Consider the following 22,084-nt stretch of genomic DNA (forward strand, 5'->3'; position numbering starts at 1 on the left):
ACAGCCTGTCCCAATCTCTAATCTAGCAAAAGCCCCACCCTACTCTGGAGGTTATTGGCTAGCACTTGCCTCAATCTGCATTGTCTTGGGCTGGATAACATGCACCTTGTTCTTGTAGCCACACCAAACTCGGTCATTCACAACAGCCATGCAGCGGATGGAGTGGTGTGGGTGGCCCAGGTCCATTAGGTGGTAGTTGCTCAGGTCCCACTGGCCATCTAGAAAGAGTCCAGGACACCTGTTCAGGTCTGGCTAGGATCTATCTCTGTTCACAGGGTTGGTATGGAGGACCCATTGCTAGGCTCAGGATGGACCCAAGAGCCCCTAGTCCTGTCTCTGCAAGGGCCACTAGGCCTTACCCTCTCCACGATGGAAGATAGCCAGGGTCCCATCTGCAAGAGCTACCAGCACTCGGCCTTTGACATGCCTGGAATGGTTAAGTCAGTGAGGCAGGATGGGGTTGCTGGGCCCTTGGGTCCCTAACCCCACCCCTCAGTGGGGAACACATACACCAGGCTCAGCACAGAGTCTTTTAGCTTGATGGAGTGCAGACACTTCTTCCAGTTGGCTACTGCTGAATGCACATAGAGCCTGCAAGAGGGCAGGTGGGCTGAGCTTACATGGTTCAGTGAGCCCTCCCAGCACATCCCATGTCTTGTGTCTTTGGCTTTACCTACCAGCCATTCTGGGCTCCTAGCCACATGGTGGGTGCAGCACTACTGGTTGTTGCTGAGGGCTCCCCACTGGGCTCCACCTGAGGCTGTACAATGGTGCCATTGGACTCTGACCCATTCTCACTGCAAGAAGAATGGTAGCTGTAGCTGCAGAGTAAGTCATGGAAGCATATGCTGATTCCTGTTCACCTCACCATCCTTCTCTTCACTCAACTAACCCAGCCTAGGAGAGCCTACCTGGCAGGCTGGGTGCTGGAGGATGGGGTGGGTGCTGGGTCAGTAAAGACATGCTCTGTGAGAGGCCCCGGCCGGACTGTCGTTGCTTCTGACTCGCTGGGACCAGGGTCTGGCACCTCTGTGGCTTCTGTGGCTTCTTCTGTGGATTGGGACGGGTTGACCTTCCCATTGGCAGTGGTCGCCACATCCCCTGCGGAGAGAGGGGTAAGCCTGGGGTAAGCCTGGTAAGTGGAAGAAGAGGAGTGTGGAGTAGGGAGATGATGATCCAGGACTCACCCTGCCCCTTGTCCAGTACTGGGGTGTCTCCTCGTGAGGAACAGTTGCTACGTGGAACATTGCAGCGGGTAGCACACCCCACCAGGGTGATGCCAGCCAGCACACCATCAGCACCCGAATCTTCAGGGTTCACATCACTGTCTAGGAACATCTCCCCAGGGGGATAGTCACTGTCACTGGCCGCTGCGGGAAAAATTTCCAGTCCATCAGTCCAACACCACAAAGCTCCATCTCAGTGAAGGCAGGGAGGTCACACACAGCCATGCCTGCGACGCTCAGGCCTAGGGTCAAGCTTATAGGTCAAAAAGAAACTAAGAAGTAATGCTCTGCTCTATCATACAAAAGGTCCTGAAGAACTCCAAGGAGTAGAGGCCATCCCAGCAAATAGATTCCAAGGAGTAGAGGCCATCCCAGCAAATAGATTTCAAGGAGTAGAGGCTATCCCAGCAAATAGGTTTCAAAGCAGAGACATGTATGGCTCTTAGTGCTATCCTGGGGCTGGGCTAAAAGGTCATGAGGCTGCTGTTGAGGGGTGAAGCCAGGGGGCCTTTGCCGGTACCCTGAAGAGCTTCCTTCTGGATTACATTCCTAGCAGGTCTCCAATCCCTACTTATTCCTACTTATTCCACATGTCAGTCCTACCTGGCTAAAAAGGAAGAGCTACCCGCCTCGAGCACCAGCTTTGCAGGGCAGTCCACAGGCAGCAGTGCCTGCTGTTGGACAGCACCTGGCAGTGGGAGCCCCGGCTCACCAGGAATGCTGGAGATACACAGGACGTGGGCATTGCAGACTGTGAACTGATCCACAATTGTGCCTGGCTGGTTGGCATCAATGATCACCACCTTGCTGGTTGTCAGGGTGCTGGTGAGGATCCATACCCGACTGGAGGTAGCGTCTGCCTCAGGGGTTTCCTTTGCCTGTTTCAGAGCATATCAGGGGGAAATCAAAGCCGGTGCCTGAACTTGGTGTCAACATGAATCAGGGAGTATCCAGGACTTCCTAAGATCTAGCTTTGAATATGGCATCAATGGATAGTTATCCTCCCCTATAGCCCGCAGATCCATATCATGATAGTTCATTCCTAAGAGGAAACTACAAACTTGGAGAGGCAACTCTCATGGCCTATAAATCAAGCTGTGACTGTGCTCTGGGATTCATGGCAAATCACTGGGCCTCTCCTATGAGCAGTCCTCCTGCTGCCTAATTTACTACATGATAAAAGGTATGCCTGGTTCTCCCAAGCCCTCTGTTACCAAGGGCAGTAGACAGTCCCATCACTCCACAGGCCAGGAGGAAACCTGGACTATAGAGAGGCAGCAGTGGTATCTTAGATGCTGCAGCACCTGCTCCTGTCTCAGATTGATAGGGAAAAGAGATGCACTGTCACCAGGGTGCGGTCACTTACTGCCAGAACCTGCAGGAAACTATCTAGAGACTTTATGTAGGATAAAGCCACACTCTTGACCAGCATACTGACCTTCTTCTTCTCAGGTGACGGGTGTGTGCTCTTGGGTTCGCCTTCTCCTTCCCGGTCGCAGGTCAGAGGGTCTCGACCTGGTACAGGCTTGGGTCCATTGCTAGAGTCCTCTTCATGTGGCTTCCACCCACTCAGATTGACACCAGCAGCACACCACAGCTGCGGGGACAGGGCTGTGAGGTCTCAGTGCATCAGCTTCTCTGGGGCCTCCCAGGGGCTACAGTAGAGACTACCCTTTGTCCAGGGTTTCCTTGGGGGCCTCTGAGCAGGGTCCTTGGTGCTCACCTTTGTTGAAGGGTCCTTCTCCACCAGAGGGCGGCAGTACACAGGGACAGGCACATTTTTCATCCGGGTGTCTTCCTGGCCTCCATTGGGGCTCAGCTGCAACAGAGTGGAAAGTTCTGTGGTATGAGGTCGAGGAAGATACTTTAGCCTTCAGAAATCTCAACTAGTTGCCTGTTGGCTTTTGGTACACAGTGCATTGGGTCTGGCTCTGCTGGCCCTCTGTGCTGGTTAGTTTTTGCCAACATGACATAAGCTAGAACCACCTGGGAAGAGGGAACGTCAACTGAGGAACTGCCTCCATCAGACTGGTCCATAGGCATGTATGTGGGAGGTGATCCTGGGATGTGTAAGAAAGCACGTTGCATATGCAGTGGAAAACAAGCCAGTAAATAATATTCCTCAGTGATTTCTGCTTCAGTTTCCCTTCATGATGGAAGTTAAGTCAAATAATCCCATTCTTCACCCAGGCTGGTCTGGTCAGTGTTTATCATAGCAACAGAAAGCAAACTAGAATACCCTCAGAGTTACAGATCCACCAACACCAGGTAGGAGATGGGTGCCTCCTGGCTCTGCACTACCACTGTGCCCTTCTCACAAGATCCTCTCCATACCCAGACACCACCCCCTGCCTCAAGTACCTGCTTATACTTGGCAGGCAGGCTCCACCCACAGGCCTGCAGCCTCCCGTCATCATTGCGCACGTGTTCACGAACCTGGCGGTACTGCTCCCGCTTCTGCTCCCGCCGGGCAGAAGAGGTGCAGTCACTGGGTGAGAGAATGACAGGTTACATCTGTTCAAGGTGAGCTGTCTGGGTGAGGCTGGGGCACCCAGACTCTCAGTGGTCTTCCTGGTAGAGTGCCGTGCCTCAGAGCCTGCCTGATTTTACCCTTGCCTTTTCTGGGACTATTTGACAGAAGGTGGCTTTTCCCAATTATGTCTGGGGTGTGACCCAGTGCTTAAGAGGTCATTTCCAGATGTTCTGGGGCCTGCTCTCTTGCTGGACAGCAACTATGTAACCTAGGTGAGCATACCAGGAGTTCTCACAAAAGTGGCCCCAAGAAGCTTAACTAAGTGTTTGGGGCAGTGCTCAGACCCTAAGGTCAGACACAGGAGGGAAGAGTATGGTGGGACCCAGCACAGTCTTCAAACTCTAAGAGAATGGTTTCTTGGAACTGCAGTCCCTGCTAAAAGGCATTCAGACAGAACCTGAGGACTAGTTTTTGCTGTGGGTAGTGGACCTAGAGAGAAGGTGCCATCCTTCCTGCTCGTGATAACCTCTGTCCCGCAGTACAGTATATGAAAAGTCTGCTCCAACTTCAAGCCTAGAGTGGACAGACTCAGGACACTTGGGGCTAGGGATACTTACTCATCAGGGAAGAACTCCAGAGGTCGGCTGCCAGCTGAGATCTGGCACAAAGCATGGCTGCGACGCTGGCTAAAGCCAGCCGCAGTGGGTGACTTGTAGTGAATGTTCACAGATGGGTAGGATCGTTTGGCCGGAGGGGGGCTAGATGAGGAGCTGAAGAGGCGACTAAAGCTGCCATGGAAACACAGATAAGTGAGCCAAGTGTGGAACAGTAGCAGGCTGATGAAAGCCTCTCCTTCCATAGAGCACCATACTCACAACTGCCAGATGGTGGACTTCTTCTTCTCCTGGACAGACGGGTGTTCCCTTGATGCTCTGCAGGGAAGAGTATAGGAGGCGCTGTGCCAGGTGACCCTGGAGCCTCCAAACCATGCCAACACATGGAGGAAAGGAAGTGTGGTGGAGGGCAGTCAAATCCCAAGGCCTGCTAAAATTCTACAACCCCAGCTCAGGAAAAATAGATCTAATCAGAGCCATGAACTTGCTCAGAACTGTCAGAGGAAATGCAGAGGGGCACACCTGATCATCTCCGTCCACCTCACAGCCTCCTGCAGCTCCATGAGGCGTTCCTTGTACTGGTTGCGTTCCATGAGCACTCGGGCCATCTCCACCCTTGTGAAGCGTCGGCGCTGGGCCATGGGGATTTTGTCCTGCAGAGGGGGGAAATGTGGTTCCTCCAATGAGAAACAGGAGGACAGTCAAGCATACGTGGCTTCCTTCTGAGGTGTCTACCACCTAGGTGGGGATATAGTTGAGACAAATGATGGTGGAATGGCAGGTTAGAGTGTCAGGGGAGCCCACGTGGGGTTTGCCACTCTTCTCTCCAAAGCCTGAACAGAATGAGCTTAAGGGAGTTGGGAGAAAGTGCACAGGGCACGGGTGCACACGGCCTCACTGGCCTCACCTACCTGGAATCTGCTTCTGCCAATGTACAGTAAAGAAGGTGGAGGCCTGAAAGCCACAATCCACATTCCCACCTCTGCTAGACTATCCTACACTATGGAATCTCTACACTATGTCCCAGGGACTGAACAGATTGCTGCTGTCACAAAGGACCCAGTATGTTCTAAGTTATTCTGGTACAGAGGGACAAACTGTGCTGCCCAGACCTCATTTTGGGAAGTGAGAGGAAGTGCAGGCTCAGGGTTTGGCTGCACTGCCCAGGCTGCAGGTGCATACCAGTAACATCTGGTGCTGCTTCTGCAGCCTCTTTGGTAACAAAATACCCCTGCTGGGACTGCAGAAGGCATCAGTAAGAAGGGGAACAAATGTGACCCTTCCTCAGTTTGGGAGGTGGGGGGTGGGGGGTGGGGGGAGGAAGGATCTGCCAAAGGAGTGGTCTGATGCCGTTAAGTCACTTGATGGAATGGGAGAACATGCAGTAGCTTTAGAGGTCACAAGTGAAAGGTAAGGAGGGCCCAGAAGAATAAGCAAGTCTAGGAAGCCCCGCCATGCCAGCCCACCCATGCCCACAGGTTAATAGTGGATATACCAATTCTGTACAGAGATAGCTGCTTACATCCTCCACCTCTTCTCTGGGCTCACGGCGGGCAGTTACTGCCTCTGACTTGACTCTATAGGATTTGGGGGAAAAACAGGCAGGGTAAGAGCCCTGCCAAATGTGCTTCACAGCCCAGACATTTGGCTGCTCTAACCAAAATGAGGGTGATCCAAGCCTAAGAGGGCTATCCTGGTGGGTAGGCAAGTCCAAGCAGGCAGTTTCCACAGGCCTTCCCTACACTGCCCCTCCCATCTCAGAGGGGCTAGAATCAGACCTTGTGGCTTTGACCTTGGCTGATCAGAGGGCTGAGGAGCAGAGGTATGGGATGCTCAAGTAATCAGAGGTACCTGATCAGCCCAGCACTCCTGAGTGAACAATGGGGTGAGAGCTGTAGCTGAGGAGGCACCACCATTCCCAGAAGGACAGATAAAGCAGGACCCTGTACCTGGCAAGGGCACAGAGGACTTGAGAGGAGACAAGAGGGCGGTCAGACAACGGACCTACCTAGTGGCTGGCTACTAGGGGAAACAGGGGCTCTTAGATGTCAGAAGTAGAGGCTGGCTTTCTTAAAGACAGAGAAGTGAGGTGGCAGGTTGGACACCCAGTGCAAAGCCCAAGTCTCTGGTGTTCTTACCTCTTCAGTTCTTCTTCAAGCTCTTTGATTCGGTTCTCCAGCTTGACTTTGGCTTGCTTGGCTGCTTCCAGCTCACCCTTCAGCACCTCCTGTTCTCCTGACAGTTGGTCAACCTTAGCAATGAGGTCATTCTTCACTACATTTAAAGCATTTCTTTAAAGGGAAGAAAGATGAGGGCTTAACGAGAGCCAATGTGCATACTTTTTTGACAAGGACTTCTATTTGTTTTATTGTGAGACAGAGCTTTGCTACGTAGCTAACTTCAAACTTGTACTTCTGTGTCTGTCTTCTGAATATGAAGAGTACAGGCCCGAGACACACCCTGGCAGGTACATCCTGGCCGAGAATGGGAACGCCTGTTTAACCTGGGCATTGAATGGAGTAGTCATGCTGGTGGAAGGTTCCTTTTGGAGGAACCACTCAGGAGTCCTATGGGTTCCTACTACAAGCAATAGTAACAGTCATGTTTTAGGGGCCATCCAAGCCTGGGTTGGGCCCTGCTGGTACAGAGGACACTTACTTTGTCTCTAGAAGCTGTGAGTTCTCCAGCAGCAGGTTCCCCACTTCTTTGCCCATTCCTGAAACGAAAGGTAGGGAAGTTTCCCTTTAGCCTCTCTAAGTGGACTGTGTTCTATTGAACCTGCCTTTGCCAGAGAGTAGCAACCTTCCTGGCCCTGTGCCTTGAGATGGGAAGGGATGAGGGTCTGGTACTCCCACCTGCAGGATACTTGGCTGCAAAAGGAGAGGCAGTCAGACTGGGAGAGGTCCCTGGTCTCATTGAAGCCCTGTGTTTCCCTGGGTTCACATTCAGAGGCCTAGAATATTCCTTTCAATTCCAACAGATTTTAGCCTTCTAGCAGGCCCTGGAGTAGGCCCTGTGAAGCCACTTCACTCCCTACCCTTAACAATGTCCTTACTCCTGCTCTATGGTTTCCTCACGGTGAGCCAAGGCCTTTCAATGCCATCCTGGCACTGTGACAAAGGACAGAGATGACACAGAGAGAACCTTTGCCCCAAGGATGAGTTATTGCAGTTGCAGCCCACCATGAGGTTACAAATGGGTTTGGTAGGACCTGGTCTTGGAGTGTGATCAGGAAGTATGTAGAGGGAGTGGATGTGAGGACAGGAGCTTTTCATGGGGAACTGACCAGACCCTCTGCAAAGACTAAGTTCTCTCTTATAATCTCCGAAGTACAAAATTGAATCCTCAGGGTAGCCTTCATCTGTATTTTTGCCTGAAACAGCCAAGGCACAGTTCATCCTGATGCCCACTTTGACCTCCTTTGCTTCAAACAAGGACCTGCTTTTCCCTGGTGAGCTAAGACGGAACACCAGGTGTGTGGTCTGTACTGGGCCTGTGGATTCTCTCAGCGACTAACAGTGGTTTATCCATGGTGACCAGCAGCTTGGAGGAAAGGCCACCTCCCACCCCAGCTGAAACAGAATGGAAAGATGGCACCTCACCCTAGGCCTGAGGTACCTGGAAACCCTGAAGCCCCACTCACTGCCACTGGCCCACAAAGCAAAGGGCTCATGAAGCATGAGAAGATGTTGGATAGAGAGAAGAGGCCAGAAAGAGGAAAAACAGACACTTAAGCAGGGCCTTGGCCTTACCAAAAAAATCATCGCGCACTACGGGAGCATCCCAGTCCCACAGGAGACGGGCAACGGGGCAGGAGGAGGGAGAGAAAAGAAGCGTGTTAAGCCTATGTAGACAGCAAAGTAGGGACTATTGGGGGCCACTTCTGGTTGGGTTAGAGTTGGCAACAGAGGGGACAGAAGGGCAGAAGGTGGGATAAAGCCAGAGATTCCTGTGAAATTTTATCTGTGGGCGACAGCGCAGTCAGAGGAAATCACACAACGAGAAGCTGTGCCCAGGGGCTTGGCTGCCATTGAACACACTAAAGTGCCATAATTATACGGGCAGAGGTGGGCCTCAAGGCCTTCTGTGCACAGCAGTTCAGCCTGGCTACCCAGGTGGACTACAACTGACAGGGGCCTCAAGGCACTTTTAACTTCTGGGGTGTGCTGTCTTATGTTCCTCATGGCTCTGTAGATCCTTCAGAAATGGCCCTCAGGGGCCTTTTTAGGCTTGAAGATGGGGGTCATATATTAAGAGCCTGACAGTGGTCAGTGGAGCAATCCCATCTGGGCATTTTTGGCAGTAGCAGCTTGGGAGCAAAGCACATGGCTATAGGGGTTAAGTGGCCCAGAGCAGCTAGACAGAAATCAGTGGTCAGAATGAACAGCCCTTGGTGATGGTCAGCAGCAGGGAAGAGTCCCACTCCCTGCTTCAGTTGCTTTCCATAGTAGAAAGAGGGGACCACATGGAGACAGATAGGAGAGATACACACCTGAAAACTCCCCTGGGCCAGGTCCAGTGAAGCAGAGACAGGAAAGGAAGCAACAAAGATCAATCAGTGACTGGAACCAACAAATAAATTATTATTAAAAAAAAATAAGCAACAATGATTCAGCCATTCTTATGTTGATGGTCACAAAAACCAAAACACGTCAGCAGGTCCAGGATACATCACATCCCATGGATACAATAACCTTAAAGGGAGAGCCCCTTCCTTCCTCTCCAAGGGTCCTAGAGTACCCAGTTTTTGTTAAGCTCTGACAGACATCTGTAGCACTCAGTGGTAGGCTTGTGCCCAACAGACCTCAACAATTCCTGTAAAAAGAAGGGTGTGTGTGTGTTGGTGAGCAAACGATACCAAGGAGGCCCTCCAGAGTGAACTAGCTATGATGGCAGTGCATACAAAGAGGCCCTAACGTGTCACAGATATGCACCTGGAGATGGGTTCAGGGGTCTCTTGTTCATCCCAGCACTTACGGGAGTCCAGGGAAGGAGGACATAACCTGAGTGAGGGACACGGAGACAATAAGAAGGGAATAAGGACTCTACTCTGAAGAGAAATAAATCAAAAGGTAGTGGGGGCTGGGGACATGGAGGGCTATGAACAGATCTCACTGGGTATAGGCCTCTTTAGTACAGACTGCTAGGGAAAAAAATGGGACTAAAGTAAGGAAACACTTTGTCTCCAGTAAGTTAGAGGAAAGAATTCCGTTTTGCCTGTATGCTTCCCAGGAAGAAGAGCAGCATGAGAACCCGTTTGATTTAAATAAGAAAATAATGTTTGTCATGGAAAGCCTCGTAAAGCAGAGCAACAGCTCAGAGCAGCTCCCGCCCCTCTGCTCACACCTCTGGAGAGCACGCATCCTATCCGTCCTCCCAGGCAGCTAGCTTGGTAACCAGGACTCTAAACACCTTGGGTGCTGTATGTAACTGCTCATCACCATCTACCCCTATTCTACAGACCACCCGAGACCCTTGCAGAGCTCCACAGAGGGGGCAGGCACGCCAGCCTGATGCCTCATTTCACACTCACTCCTCATGAGCCATGAAGCTGAGTGGTTCTTATGTGTTGGAGGTAGCATCTGCGCTTTTCTACTTTATCCTTTGCTGGGTTTCTATTGTACTCAATTTGCTTCAATGGTAAAGAACACCCACATACATACTTGTCTTTTTCTTTGGTTCTGAGTTCTGGGGATCAAACTGACTTCTGCTAAGCACAATTCTACTACTGAACTACACACTAAGAGCACACACATACTCATTAATTATCACAGTCATGTGTATGGATTTTTCTTTGATGGTTTTGGTAATGTAGAGACCCAGCTTATGGGAATATCCTTTAATATTCTTCCTCAGCTCCATTCCCCTTGTAATTTTGTTTAAATATTGGATCAACCTAGAATTAATTTCTATTTTCTAAGATCAAGCAACCAAGCCGGGTGTGGTGGCGCACGCCTTTAATCCCAGCCCTCGGGAGGCAGAGGCAAGCAGATCTCTGAGTTCGAGGCCAGCCTGGTCTACAGAGTGAGTTCCAGGACAGCCAGGACTATACAGAGAAACCCTGTCTCGAAAAACAAACAAACAAACCGACCAAGCAACCATCCTATTACACTATAGACTGAAGCTCATTTTTGTGCAGACAGCTCTGACTTATCAGCCTTGTACACAAGTGTGCCTCCTTCTCAAGGAGGTCTTCTCTAGACATCTAGAACTGGTTACTCCATGGAGCAGTCTACTGTGAACTACTGCCTAGTGACACAGGTTGGATCTGTATGTCACAGTCTGTATTCTCCCAAGCAAGGGAGCTGCTTGATTCTCTTGAGGATCCGCTTCCTTACTTGAACATGGGAACACTGCCTTAGCACCGGTGCGTGCTCTGACATTCCCAGCAGACAGTGCAGGCAGAGGTAGGCATGATACTTGCTACTCCTAAAACATCCACTCTGTAATGTGTGTTTTCCTCAGTATTTCTGAAGCCTTACATGGGTGCAATAACTGGCAATTTATTCACTTACCTAGTTCTTTCACATCCCACCGTAGCTGGCCCTCCCCGTCTCCCTCTCCTCCCAGGCTCTCTCCACCACTTCTCTCTCTTTTGTAGCTGAGCTTCTTAAAACAGCGTATGCTGCTCTTGCTGGTGTCTAATGTTTGATATATACATTGTGTGAAGGGCAGATGCCTCTTACTTCCGTCACAGCTTCTCGAGATACGTGAAGCTGAAAACCAAGTCTTCTGGGAAGGGGGCTCACCACTGTAATTGTAGCTCATGATCACTCCTGACTTAAGACTGTGCTTGTGAGGATACAGCATCTCTCTCTCTCTCTCTCTCTCCTGCCCATGAGGTGTTCATGTCTACATCTACACAGGTTGCTCAGGTGTGCTTCCTCACTGTATCCTGCTGTCTGTGCCGTATCATCTTTACAACCACATGAGTGGCTGTGGCCACAGTGCAGCAGGGCCCTTAGGTGGGCATCTATCTAAGCAGAGGAGACAGACCCCAGCTCATGGCTCCAGAACTTGGTCACCACAATAAGTCACTTGTCACTGTATTCACAGATTGTATAGTAGTGGGTCCTGCCTGAGTTCCTTATGGCCATCTGACTTCCTATTTACATACACACACACACACACACACACACACACACACACACACACACACACACACCAAAAAAAAAAAAAAAAAAAAAAAAGGGCCCTAGAACACCTGCTACCAAGACTGGGTCTCATGGTAACCTTAGCTCAGGGTGGTCACTGTTCCACAGAAATGATAGCAAAGCAACACACAGAGAGGGATTCATCTTTGTTGTGCCAGAATATGACTCTAATGTTCATTTCCCCAGAACATACTCCATCACTGCCTGTCTGCAGCGGTGGTGTCAGCCACATAAACTCATAACCTAGACACTAAAGGCACCTCACAGGCCATCCTGTGCTCCTGTGTATCTGAACCTGCCCACCCTTCACTTACTTGATGATGATCTTGCCCTACTTGACCTGTGGACCAATGAGAAGAAGTAGTAGAGTACTACAGCATTCTGCTTATGACTGAATATGGAGGCTTGTGGGAGAAGCCTGACCCTTTCCTCAGCAAGTAGAGCTGTGGCCCTGGAGAAACCCAGGAATGGCTGCCATAGGTGTATGCTAGAACCAGCTCAAAATCCAGAGCTTTTCCCAGAGCACTGTGTGAGCCCTACTTCTAGCACTTAGCTGCCCACAAGGGACACCCAGTGGATACCAAGTGCTAGCAGTGTATCTCTGTGAATAAATTTAAAAATGTAAACTGGAAACTTTAGGGAAAGTTCAAAAAAGGAAGAATTTACTTTAGTAATACTATGAAATCAAAGTCCTTGGCCCAAAGGAGCATAAAACCTCTCCTTCATCACAACTAATTAAATAAAAAGACCACAGAGTCCAAGTGTCCAAGAGTCATGGGTTGTGCTTACCTAGGAGATCAGCTCCCTCATCCACATCCCCGATGACCTCAGATCCCGCCGTAGAGAGTTCGTGATACAAGGAGTCAGTGTTGATTCCAAAAGCTTTGTTTACAATTCCCTGGGTTGGGCTGTTGGCATGCATACATAAAGAGCAGTTAGGAACAGCACTGCTGTCCTACCCGACAGCAGCCCTCCAGGCTTGTGTTGAGGTCTGCAACTGAAATGTCTCCAAAAGCCCCGATACTAAAAGCATATGGTACAACTTTAGGAAGTGGGCCTAAGTGGGAGAAAGGAGGTTGCAGAGGGTATGCATTTAGAGGTACTAGTAGGCCCCGAGCCCTTTCTCAGTTCTGGAACTCCATGAAGTAAGCAATCCTCTCACCATCTGCTTCCTTCATGATATTCCATGTTAACACATGCCCAAAGGCTAAAGCCTTGAAACTTCTAGAGTTGTGAGTCGAAACCACCCCCCCTCTTTATCATTACTATTTGTTTATATTTATTTATTTAGGTTTTTTGAGACAGGGTTTCTCTGTGTAGTCTTGAACTCAGAGACCGCCTGCCTCTGTCTCCCGAGAGCTGTGATTAAAGGCTCGAGTCACTACTGTCTAGCTAATCTTACTTTTTAATGGATGATTTCAGGTATTTTTTCACAGGGATAGGGAGCTGTTCAGTGACAACCCTGCAATGTGGGTACAGACATGGCTGGGGTATGACAGTGATACACCCCCTGCACAAAGCACACTGAACCCCTCATCCAGAGCTTGGCTGAATGAGCACCTGCTTCCTGTGCGGTCCAGACGGGTTTCAGGACACACATCCAGCTCTGGGGTGGAGTCGATAATGTCCTGAACATCGGACCACTCGTCACTGCTGCCCATGCCTAGTACAGAACACAGGAAACCTGGTGTCAGCAGACAGCCTGAAAACCTGCCCTATTCACAAAGGCTTCCCAGGGCCTGCATCTATAGACTCCACACTAGCTTCCACCAGATATGACTGTCAAAAGAGTTCTCTCCATATTGGCCAGGTGGATGGAGACTCCAGTACTATGGGAGTCTAGGGAGGAAGGCCTATAACAAATAGGTATGCACTGCTGAGGGGAGATCCCACTCCCTGTGGCCCTGTGTAAGTTTCAAAACTGGGTTTTTTCTTTTGGTAACTGGGTCTGTCTCTGTCTCTCTCTCTGTGTCTATCTATCTATCTGTCTGTCTGTCTGTTTGTCTCTCTCGATAGTCTCATACACCCTAGGCTAGCCTTGAACTCCTTGAATTCCTTCTTCCTCCTGCCTCTACCTCCTAAGAGCTGGAAATTATAGATGTATACCACCATGACCAGCTTGGAGTATGGTCTTTAAGGAAGTGATCAAGTAAAATGAGGCCATGTGGCTCACCTCACTCTACAGAGGTCCCTATGAGATTAGAACACAGGCTAACTGTAAGAAGACAGGGAGTTGGCTCTCTATAAGCCCAGCAAGAAAGACCTCAGGAGAGACTTCCTGCACCTTGGTCCTTGTCTTCCTATCTTCAAGACAGCTATTTAAACTACCTACCTGTGGTACTTGCTTAGAAGCCTTAGCTATTGTATCTGCTCAAGCTAAAATCCACTGAGGAAGAAGCACCTCTCAGGTGTGGAGAGGAGAGGCGCTAGTGAGCAGCAGGTACATGGCCTCTCCCCAGGGATGCGATGGTTGGTAGGGCACTGGACAGACTACACACCGATACTGACGTTCCGCATCTCTTGGGTGACCTGGACCTCCATGTTACGGCTATTGCGCTTCTCTCGGGCCTGCTTGTTGTTCTTTGTGACACTGCCATAGTCTCCCAGGGGCTGTAGGCTCTCGTTGAGTGGCGTGACCGCTGCTGAGGGCACGGAGGACGTGGGTGTGTTGGACTTGGTACCTGTGGTACTGGGTGTTGCAGCTGCTGAGGACTGGCCTGACTCAGACATCTCATCGTTTGGACACTAGAGCCAAACAAAGAAGGAAGAATATCACAGCAGGCCACAGTGCCATGGTTAGAGGCTGCTAAGGGAGGCCCCATGGCTCTGTGTCTCTGCTACACAGTTACAAACAAACAGCACTGTGCCCACCTGTAGAGGCAGGCACTCTCTTTTTGGTCTAATTACTTCTGAACAATGATGCTCACCCATAGCTGCCTGACTTCCCAGAAGCAGCCACCACCTCACAGAATGGAATTTTCAGCTTACACCTGCCATAGGACAGTCCAGCACAATGGTGAGTGACATGATGCTACACATAGGACATGGTGGAAGACACAGTGGGTGACCTTTGCAGTTGTAGGCTAGTCAGAAACCAATGGCAGACTAGCATGGGGCAAAGGGCTCTACCCAGGAAGTTGCTATCTGGCACTGGGTGGCCAGGTGCGCTGTATACTAAGCTACTTTACTACTGCCACCTCTTACCATTTCTAGGACACAAACGCTCCACCCTGGCTGAGGACAGTGGTAGAGAGGGACAGTGTTTCTCTGATTCTATGGCTGAGACCCCCTTAAGGAGATCCTGAATGCTTCTTTCACACATCGACAAAACCAAAGGTTAGTCCTGAACAGCAATGCAAATTCTGCTTTAATAAAATGGGAAGTGTTCTGGAGGAAATCTAGACTCTTAGAGCAGCCAGCTGCTAACCTTATAAATCTTGTGAGTAGAAAAAAGGCACTCAACTGAAGAGTGTAAAACAAGAAGCACACATTTTATTCTTGTGCCCTTTCCGGATAAAGCTAGACAGTCGCAATAAAAACTGTCCCCAAACATCCCTCTATTAATTACTATTGACACATGTATAGGACATGTGACTCTGAGGAGGTGCCCTGGTTATACCAGGCAACAGCTGCCCTTCAGGTCCTTTTGCTTCTCTGTTGTGAAGGTCGAGGAAAATGACTAAACATCTCACATATGCACTGTCCTGGCTTCTAGAGTTTTGTCTTTCAGAGCGAAGGCATGCCTTCAGACGAGCTCTGTGGCTGAGGATGTTCACCAGGGTGGAGTGAGGAAAAGAAGCACATGGCTCTGTATAGAGCTGGGGAAATGCAGAACTATCAAGTCAACAGTGTGCACTTGGGTCTCAGAGGTCAGAACTGGTTCTGTGGATGCCAGGCCCTAGCATGAGTCTCTCAATACTGGACATAGTCATGTCTTCAAAGGACAAGGTTCTGGCTTCATCTACCAAGCTGCTTTATTTCTAAATAAACAATTGTGCAGGGATGCTTGGCAAAGGACAGCTTTCTTGTCAGAACTCGATGGTGTTCCTGGCATCAAGTGAGTGCAGCTCAAGGATGCAGCTCTGTATCCTACAGTGGCCACAATGGCCCATAGCCAAACACAATTCAGTCCTAGCCAGCAAGGCAGAGGCAAGAACTCTTACACCATCACACAGTCCAGACATCTTGAAAACAGCTCTGTAACAAAATTGTAGCTCTGTATCTGGATGCAGCTTCTGCCCAGTATGACAAGGGAGAAACATTTTTTTCTTCTTTTCCTTGTGAGTGCCAAAAGAGGCAAGCATGGTTCACATGGAGCCTTTGAGATGTAGCTCTCAAAACACTTGTGTTTGCCTCTCTTCAGAGTCACCCAGGTGCCTTCCAGATGTAGACGTCTGCTGCTGCCACCCAGTAAAGGGCAAAAAAGAAATTCCAAGCAGGCCAGGAAGGAGCCAGGGGTATGAGTCCCACTCACTTCCACACCTCTTCACGTTCTGCTGCCTATCGTGACCCTTTGGTAAAATGGGGGCATTTTGCCCTCTGGCTGTGCCTCCCCCAGTGCCCCAGCTCTGTTATCCTACAGGGCCACACTTACCCAGGGGAGACACCCCCCTGGCCACCACTTACCTAGGGCAAACCTCTCAACCTCCTAAACATCAACGGGGAGCAGTGACCTCCAAATGTATTGCAAAGAACCCACACTCTTAGCGGTCATTCCTCACCATGAGTAGCCACAACTGTTTGGTTAAAACACTACAGTATATAAAAACAAAAAACAAAACAAAAAACAAACAAAAATTAAGAAATTAGGAAAACCTTAAAATATGAAACATGAAATAAAAAGAACTTAATGTGTAATTACTTTTTAAAAATAAGAAAAGTCAAATAAAACATACAACAAACTAAAACACAAAACATCATGGTTTAAGAGAGGAAAAGCCGATTTCAGACAACATAGTAGCGACAGAAAAGACATGGTAAGAAGAAAAGCTGATAAAGCAAGGGCCCAAGTAGGTGCCTAGAGCCAGGGTGGGTGAGGCACAGGCTCCCATGGCATTCTCAAGTTCTTGTAGCCTCTACAAATGGCTTAAAGGGAAGCCTTCTCACAGGCCTGGTGTGAGGGAGACTGAGCGAGCAAACATGAAAAGCTGGCATAACGGCAAGGCCATATCTAGATGGCCAGGGATAGGAGCAGCTTGGTGCCTTCTTCTTAGGGCACATACACTGGCAGTACAGTGAGACAAGGCACCCGCACCTCTGTCTTGAGATACACTCATTGCCTACAACAAGAGTAGAAGTAGTGCGTCACCTTCTGATGCAGCCCGCAACACACAACAGCCCATGTAGGCAAGCTGGACACAGCAAGGAGAGTAAGCCAAGAACAACAGCAGGACATTTCAGAAGTCCTGGACCCCATGTCCTTTAAGATCATCCAGAGGCTCAAAAGCATGTCCCCCCAGTTCTCTCTGTGAGGAAGTTTTCAACAGACCAAAGGGCATCTCCTCCACCCCAGGAAGGCAGTCTGCCTTACCTGACAATACTGCAGCTGCTTCTAGGCAGCTAAGTACAACCCCTCCCCCACCGTACAGGAAGTGACCTAGAGTCCTGAACAAATGATCTGGCCTCTTCTGGGTTCCATGTCTAGGGAGCATATCTGTGGGTGGTGGTATCTCCCTTCTCAGCTTGTGGCTGTTTTATAAAATGAGTGGGTTGCCAAAAGTAGTGAATCAGGCCCACTACAAAGACAAATAGAAGAGTCCAAGGCAAGAGCCATCACATTATCTATGCCTCTGCCAAACAGAAGTCTCAGACTCTAGATACTCAATGCATTCTAGCTGGCATCTAGTCAGAGATAGGCATTTATTTGAGAATAAGTTCTGGTCGTTCAGCCTTAATAGGCAACTTCCTTGGCTGCAGAGTGGCCTGGGAAACTAAGGGGGCTATCCTAAACTCACAGGTGCTAGTGTGAGGTCAAACAGAGCAGGCAGCTCATGCATTCTGACATCCCAGCTCTGTTTCTGTCTCATGTCAGGGGATGGTAGACTAACTCAGGGAAAATAGCAAAGACTGGACGGAGTCCCCTGTGTGGACATGGGACACCAGTAGTTTGGGGACCTTCACTACACACACGGCTACAAAACCTGATAGCTGGAGCTGGACTGTAGCTGGCCGAGGTCACTCAGGTGCCAGTGGTCCCCCGCAGGCACGAGCTTGCCCCCCATCTGTGCACGTACCATGCCATCAGCCAGGGGGAAGACATTCAGAGAGGTAGGACGCTCCTTCCTGCTGCAGAAGAAGAGAGGTAAGCACAAGAGGGCATGGTTAGATGGTGCTATGAGAGTCAGAGTCCATTTCCTGACACAGAGATACTGTCTATGCTTCAAAGTAGCATCCTGTACCCAGCCACTAAGTATCATTCTCTACACATTTAAGGAAATGTTCCTTAACTAGGATTTATGTATTTTCCCTTTCTATCATATTCTAATTTAACATTTTAATTTAATTTTATGTGTATGATTAGTTTTGCCTATCTGTACATCTGTGTACATGCATGCCTGGTGCAATAGAGGTCAGAAGGCACTGGATTCCCTGATACTAGAGTTACAGATGGTTGTGAGCTACCATGTGGGTACTAGGAATCAAATCCAGGTCCTCTTAAGAGTAGACAGTACTCTTAACCTATCAGCCATCTCTCCAGCTTGCCTATTTTAAACAGAAACAGTGTCAGAGCTGGTAATCCTAAAGCAATGCCAACAAGAGCTTTTTCAATATTTATTGTTTTTAAATTCTGAATATATGTGTGTAGTGTATGGACAGGTGTACGTGAGTGAGTATAGGTGCCACCTGAGTCCAGAAGGGAGTCAGATTCTAGAGGCACAGGCAGCTGTGAGCTGCCTCATGCATGTGCTCAGAACGGAACTCAGGTCCTCTGGAAGGCTAGTAAGTACTCTTAACTGCTGAGCCATTTCTCCAGCCTCAACAAGACCCTTTATTCTTCATTCACCAACCAGTTCTCTCGGATCTCTTGGGTTTGTGTGAGACTCTTCACCTTGTCTTTTGAGACAGGGTCTTGTATTGAATGTACTCATTGGCTAGACTACCTGGCCAGCAAGCTCTTTGGAATCTGACTCCACTGAACCATCTCCTCATCCTTCTTAACAGGACATGGTCAAAACAGTGAACACTGCTGTTGTGACTGTTAAAGGACAATGTTTCTATCTGTAGATCTCCCCAGTCATAGCTGACAGAAGGCAGGTCTAGAACTAGAGGCTGCCAATCAAGCAGGTTTTTCCACACACAGGTCTAGGCAACACCACCATCCCTGGACTGTCTAAAATGTCAACAGCTGTTCAGATCAAGCTGTTTTTGCCATAGTTCTAACACTAAGTGTTCAGCCCCTAGCGACATGGGAGTGGAAGTGCCAAGGCATCACGTGCAGAGGCTAGCACACAGACTCTGAAGGCAGGCAATGTGCGTTCTCTCCTTACTTCATGAAGAATGCAAAGGGTGAGGAGGAAGGCTGAGGGTAGCAGTACACTCAGGAACTGCCTGTAGGGTAGTAGTTTACCTTGACAAAGCATGAGTCTGGGCAAGGATCTCTTGGTAGAAATCCAGCAATTAGTCTGTCCTGCCCAAAACAACAATGTCTCCTGCAGTAAGACCCCTCACACTTGCTGGGACTTGAGTTTGCTTTCTTACTGGCTTGTCATGGCAAGGATAGAATCAAAGAAGCTGGGTGTTTCATGTGGGGACTATAGGTTGATTGGGCTAGTGGAGGAATGCTCAGGGCGGAGGCCTCTCTGGAAGGCACTCTCCAGTGTCTGGCTTGCATCATTCCTTCACATAGATAGGGTTTACTTGGCCTTTTAGCATCAAGTAGAAATAATTCAGATGTATCGTCCTAAAAAGAGTTGGAGAGTTTGTCTACTTGAACTTCCCTAGCTCAGCTGTATTGACAATCCCACAAGTGCCCAGTCTCTGGGCCACTGAGAGGGCAACATAGCCAAGGACTGAGAAGGCAGCAGAGCTCACTAGCCCTGCCTGCCCCAGCAGGCTCCTAGCCTCCTTGACCACATTTTGCCTCCAATTGGGAAGCCCCTTGGGCCTAGTTCTGACCCCGTTAAGCACTTTTACTCCTGACCTGGGTGGGAAGCACATAATGTGTTCCTAGGCCCTAAGCCAATGATGCGGCTCCCGCTCCTCTCCTGCAGATGCTACAGGATGACAAGGAGAGGTGGCTCTTGTTTCAAAGGATGGAATGACACACACACTGCTGATCACATCCACAGCTGAGAGGTTTCTGCTGGCCTACTACCCAAGTCAGGGTGAAATGGAACTTCAGCCACACGCTGCTCTCAGTGACTGCAGTCAATGGCATGATTCCATCTGTGATGAGGGCAGACAGTTCTTCAGTGTGGGGTAGAACCTGGAACCTGAAAAACTCAAGGAACTCTGCCAACTACTATGTGGCTATGCTAGGGTGTGACAAGTCTGTACCTTCTCAGTCTTGTGAAGAAGGTCATCAAGAAAACTGTGGTTTCAATCAAAGCAATCGCTCCTAATTCTTCCCTCAGACAACCCCAATCCTCACAGTGACCTTAACACTGCAGTGGACAAAGACCAGCAGGCTTTACCTTTTCCTCCACGACTGGCGAGGACTGCAAGCAGCAACAGACACAATGGCCAGCATATAGCAGCGACAGCACAGAGGACAGGACAAGAAGACCACGTTAGAGAATGAAGGGCACACTGGCTGTTATCTATGCATGTGCTCACAGAGAAAGCGTGTGCATGATGACGTTGAGCTATCTGGACCCCATCATGTTTTCCCCTCTACACAAACAGTAGCTATACACAATACCTACAGGAACAGACACATGAGGTACAGATCCTTATGGCTTTGACAAAAGACCCTAGGATGTGGCCTACTGAACAGGTAGGTGGGCGAACACAGGACTTATCACAAATACCATGTGCACATAGGACAAGAGCACAGAGACACACAGCTCCCATGCACATCTGCAGCAATGGCTTAAGAACAGTAAGTGTTGGAGCATTCACTGAGTTCATTCCAGACATACAGATTCTGAAAACCACGCAAGGAGTGCAGGAAAAGGCCACGTGCTTTCCATGTGGCCAGCAGCTCAGGCTCATGAGGAAGAAAGCCTTTATAAAGTTCTTGTGGGGAACTGACAAAGTGTGAGCTCTGAGTGGACCAACTTAAACATCTGACCTAAAGGGCACAGCTTCCTTCTACCTCATTCCAAGGGCAGAGCATCAGCGATGCTGAAGTATAGTCCCTACTTGTGATAGTGCACACACTTGGGATGGAGGAAGGGTTCTTTCTTCACCTCAATTAGCCCACTATTTTGGGTCAAAACAGTTGCTGTTCGTGCCAGGGGCTCTGTGCTACCTTGTTGTCAGCTTGGTTTAGACCATGAGAGACAAACTAGTTTCTATTTAACTACTCAATAATGGCAGGGAGAATGGAGTGTATGGGCTGAGGACACTCATAGATCCACTTCTCATGAAACATGTCAAGGGCATACTGGTTCTCTTAGGGAAGAGAAGATAGGAGGCAGCACCAGACTAAGGGCCCTAAACTCCTTTCAGGTAGGAAGCATGCTTCCTACAGCCTGGTTGCCTGGAGATGGAGAAAAAAATCTAAGAGTAGGAGAAAAACCGAGGTAGAAGTAGAGGCTCTGGATACCTTGCAGGTGTAAAACTATGGAGCCCACAGGAATACCTTGGTAGCAAGCTCCTGGACGGGCCTCCATCCCTTCACTAAGCGGATACCGTAGAAGAGCACATCCTGCCTGAAGATGAGGTGTTGCTTTTCCAAGGAAAAGCAGGTAACCTAACTTGGCTCATGGTGATGATCAGAGCCATCAGAGGTAAGCTTCACAGCCTACACGGTTCTGAACCCAACCCAGCTTTGGTTCTGGCTTAGCTCAGAGGATCCTAGATTATCTATTTCTTCAGCACCGCAGGGCCTGGAGTATCCGCCTGTGACACAAGAGATTGGGTACACGCTATCTGCAATCCTGGGTTTAGGTTACACTGCCCGGGCTCCTGTGATATGTTAGGCATGTTTCTCCCACATTTTCTTTCTTTCTTTCTTTTTTTTTTCCGAGACAGGGTTTCTCTGTATAGCCCTGGCTGTCCTGGAACTCACTCTGTAGACCAGGCTGGCCTCTGCCTCCCGAGTGCTGGGATTAAAGGCGTGTGCCACCACGCCCGGCTTCTCCCACATTTTCAACTACAAAGCTGCTAAGGAATTCTCCCTCTCTAAGACAGCGTTTTTATATTCTGTAGCCTAAGCTACCCAGGAACTTACTATGTAGTTCTAGCTGTATGGAAAAATCTGTGGGTTTTCCTCCTACCTCAACTCTTAAGTGCCCAGATTACAGACTTGAGCCATCATGTCTTGCTCCAAAATGTTCTCCTGAAGGATATGCTGGCAGGAGATTGCTAGAAGGTTCTAGAATGCTGAAGATGTCAACTCCCCCCCACCCCCAACCTCTACACAAGACTCAAATACCTCCTTAAAGATCACTGATTACAAGATCAGCCTGGTCATTTGGAGATCCTCTAAGGGAACAACATCACAGTGTGCAA

General features: G+C 49.3%; 1 protein-coding gene across 21 annotated transcripts in view; it reads right to left on the bottom strand.

Moving 5' to 3' along the window:
* Nucleotides 1-22,084, bottom strand: part of Mapk8ip3 (mitogen-activated protein kinase 8 interacting protein 3) — a 38,110-nt gene that overhangs the window by 2,894 nt on the left and 13,132 nt on the right. The window contains exons 5-27 of one of the 21 annotated variants that reach the window (XM_029471695.1): nucleotides 20,101-20,124; nucleotides 17,701-17,749; nucleotides 13,966-14,212; nucleotides 13,028-13,130; nucleotides 12,257-12,375; nucleotides 8,806-8,817; nucleotides 8,066-8,083; nucleotides 6,972-7,029; nucleotides 6,452-6,604; nucleotides 5,809-5,890; nucleotides 4,836-4,966; nucleotides 4,575-4,631; nucleotides 4,317-4,487; nucleotides 3,588-3,714; nucleotides 2,950-3,045; nucleotides 2,665-2,823; nucleotides 1,939-2,104; nucleotides 1,188-1,370; nucleotides 912-1,101; nucleotides 678-821; nucleotides 511-591; nucleotides 360-427; nucleotides 70-218 (exon numbers count right to left, since the gene is read on the bottom strand). In XM_029471695.1, the coding sequence (XP_029327555.1) occupies nucleotides 70-218; nucleotides 360-427; nucleotides 511-591; nucleotides 678-821; nucleotides 912-1,101; nucleotides 1,188-1,370; nucleotides 1,939-2,104; nucleotides 2,665-2,823; nucleotides 2,950-3,045; nucleotides 3,588-3,714; nucleotides 4,317-4,487; nucleotides 4,575-4,631; nucleotides 4,836-4,966; nucleotides 5,809-5,890; nucleotides 6,452-6,604; nucleotides 6,972-7,029; nucleotides 8,066-8,083; nucleotides 8,806-8,817; nucleotides 12,257-12,375; nucleotides 13,028-13,130; nucleotides 13,966-14,212; nucleotides 17,701-17,749; nucleotides 20,101-20,124 (2,587 nt within the window). Of the gene's footprint in view, nucleotides 1-69; nucleotides 219-359; nucleotides 428-510; nucleotides 592-677; nucleotides 822-911; nucleotides 1,102-1,187; nucleotides 1,371-1,938; nucleotides 2,105-2,664; nucleotides 2,824-2,949; nucleotides 3,046-3,587; nucleotides 3,715-4,316; nucleotides 4,488-4,574; nucleotides 4,632-4,835; nucleotides 4,967-5,808; nucleotides 5,891-6,451; nucleotides 6,605-6,971; nucleotides 7,036-8,065; nucleotides 8,084-8,805; nucleotides 8,818-12,256; nucleotides 12,376-13,027; nucleotides 13,131-13,965; nucleotides 14,213-16,093; nucleotides 16,183-17,607; nucleotides 17,753-20,100; nucleotides 20,125-22,084 lie in introns of those variants that run through there. The other 20 variants (XM_029471683.1, XM_029471696.1, XM_029471694.1 and 17 more) reach the window with 20 other exon arrangements.

Source organism: Mus caroli, chromosome 17 (assembly GCF_900094665.2).
Source record: "Mus caroli chromosome 17, CAROLI_EIJ_v1.1, whole genome shotgun sequence".
Lineage (NCBI taxonomy): Eukaryota > Metazoa > Chordata > Mammalia > Rodentia > Muridae > Mus > Mus caroli.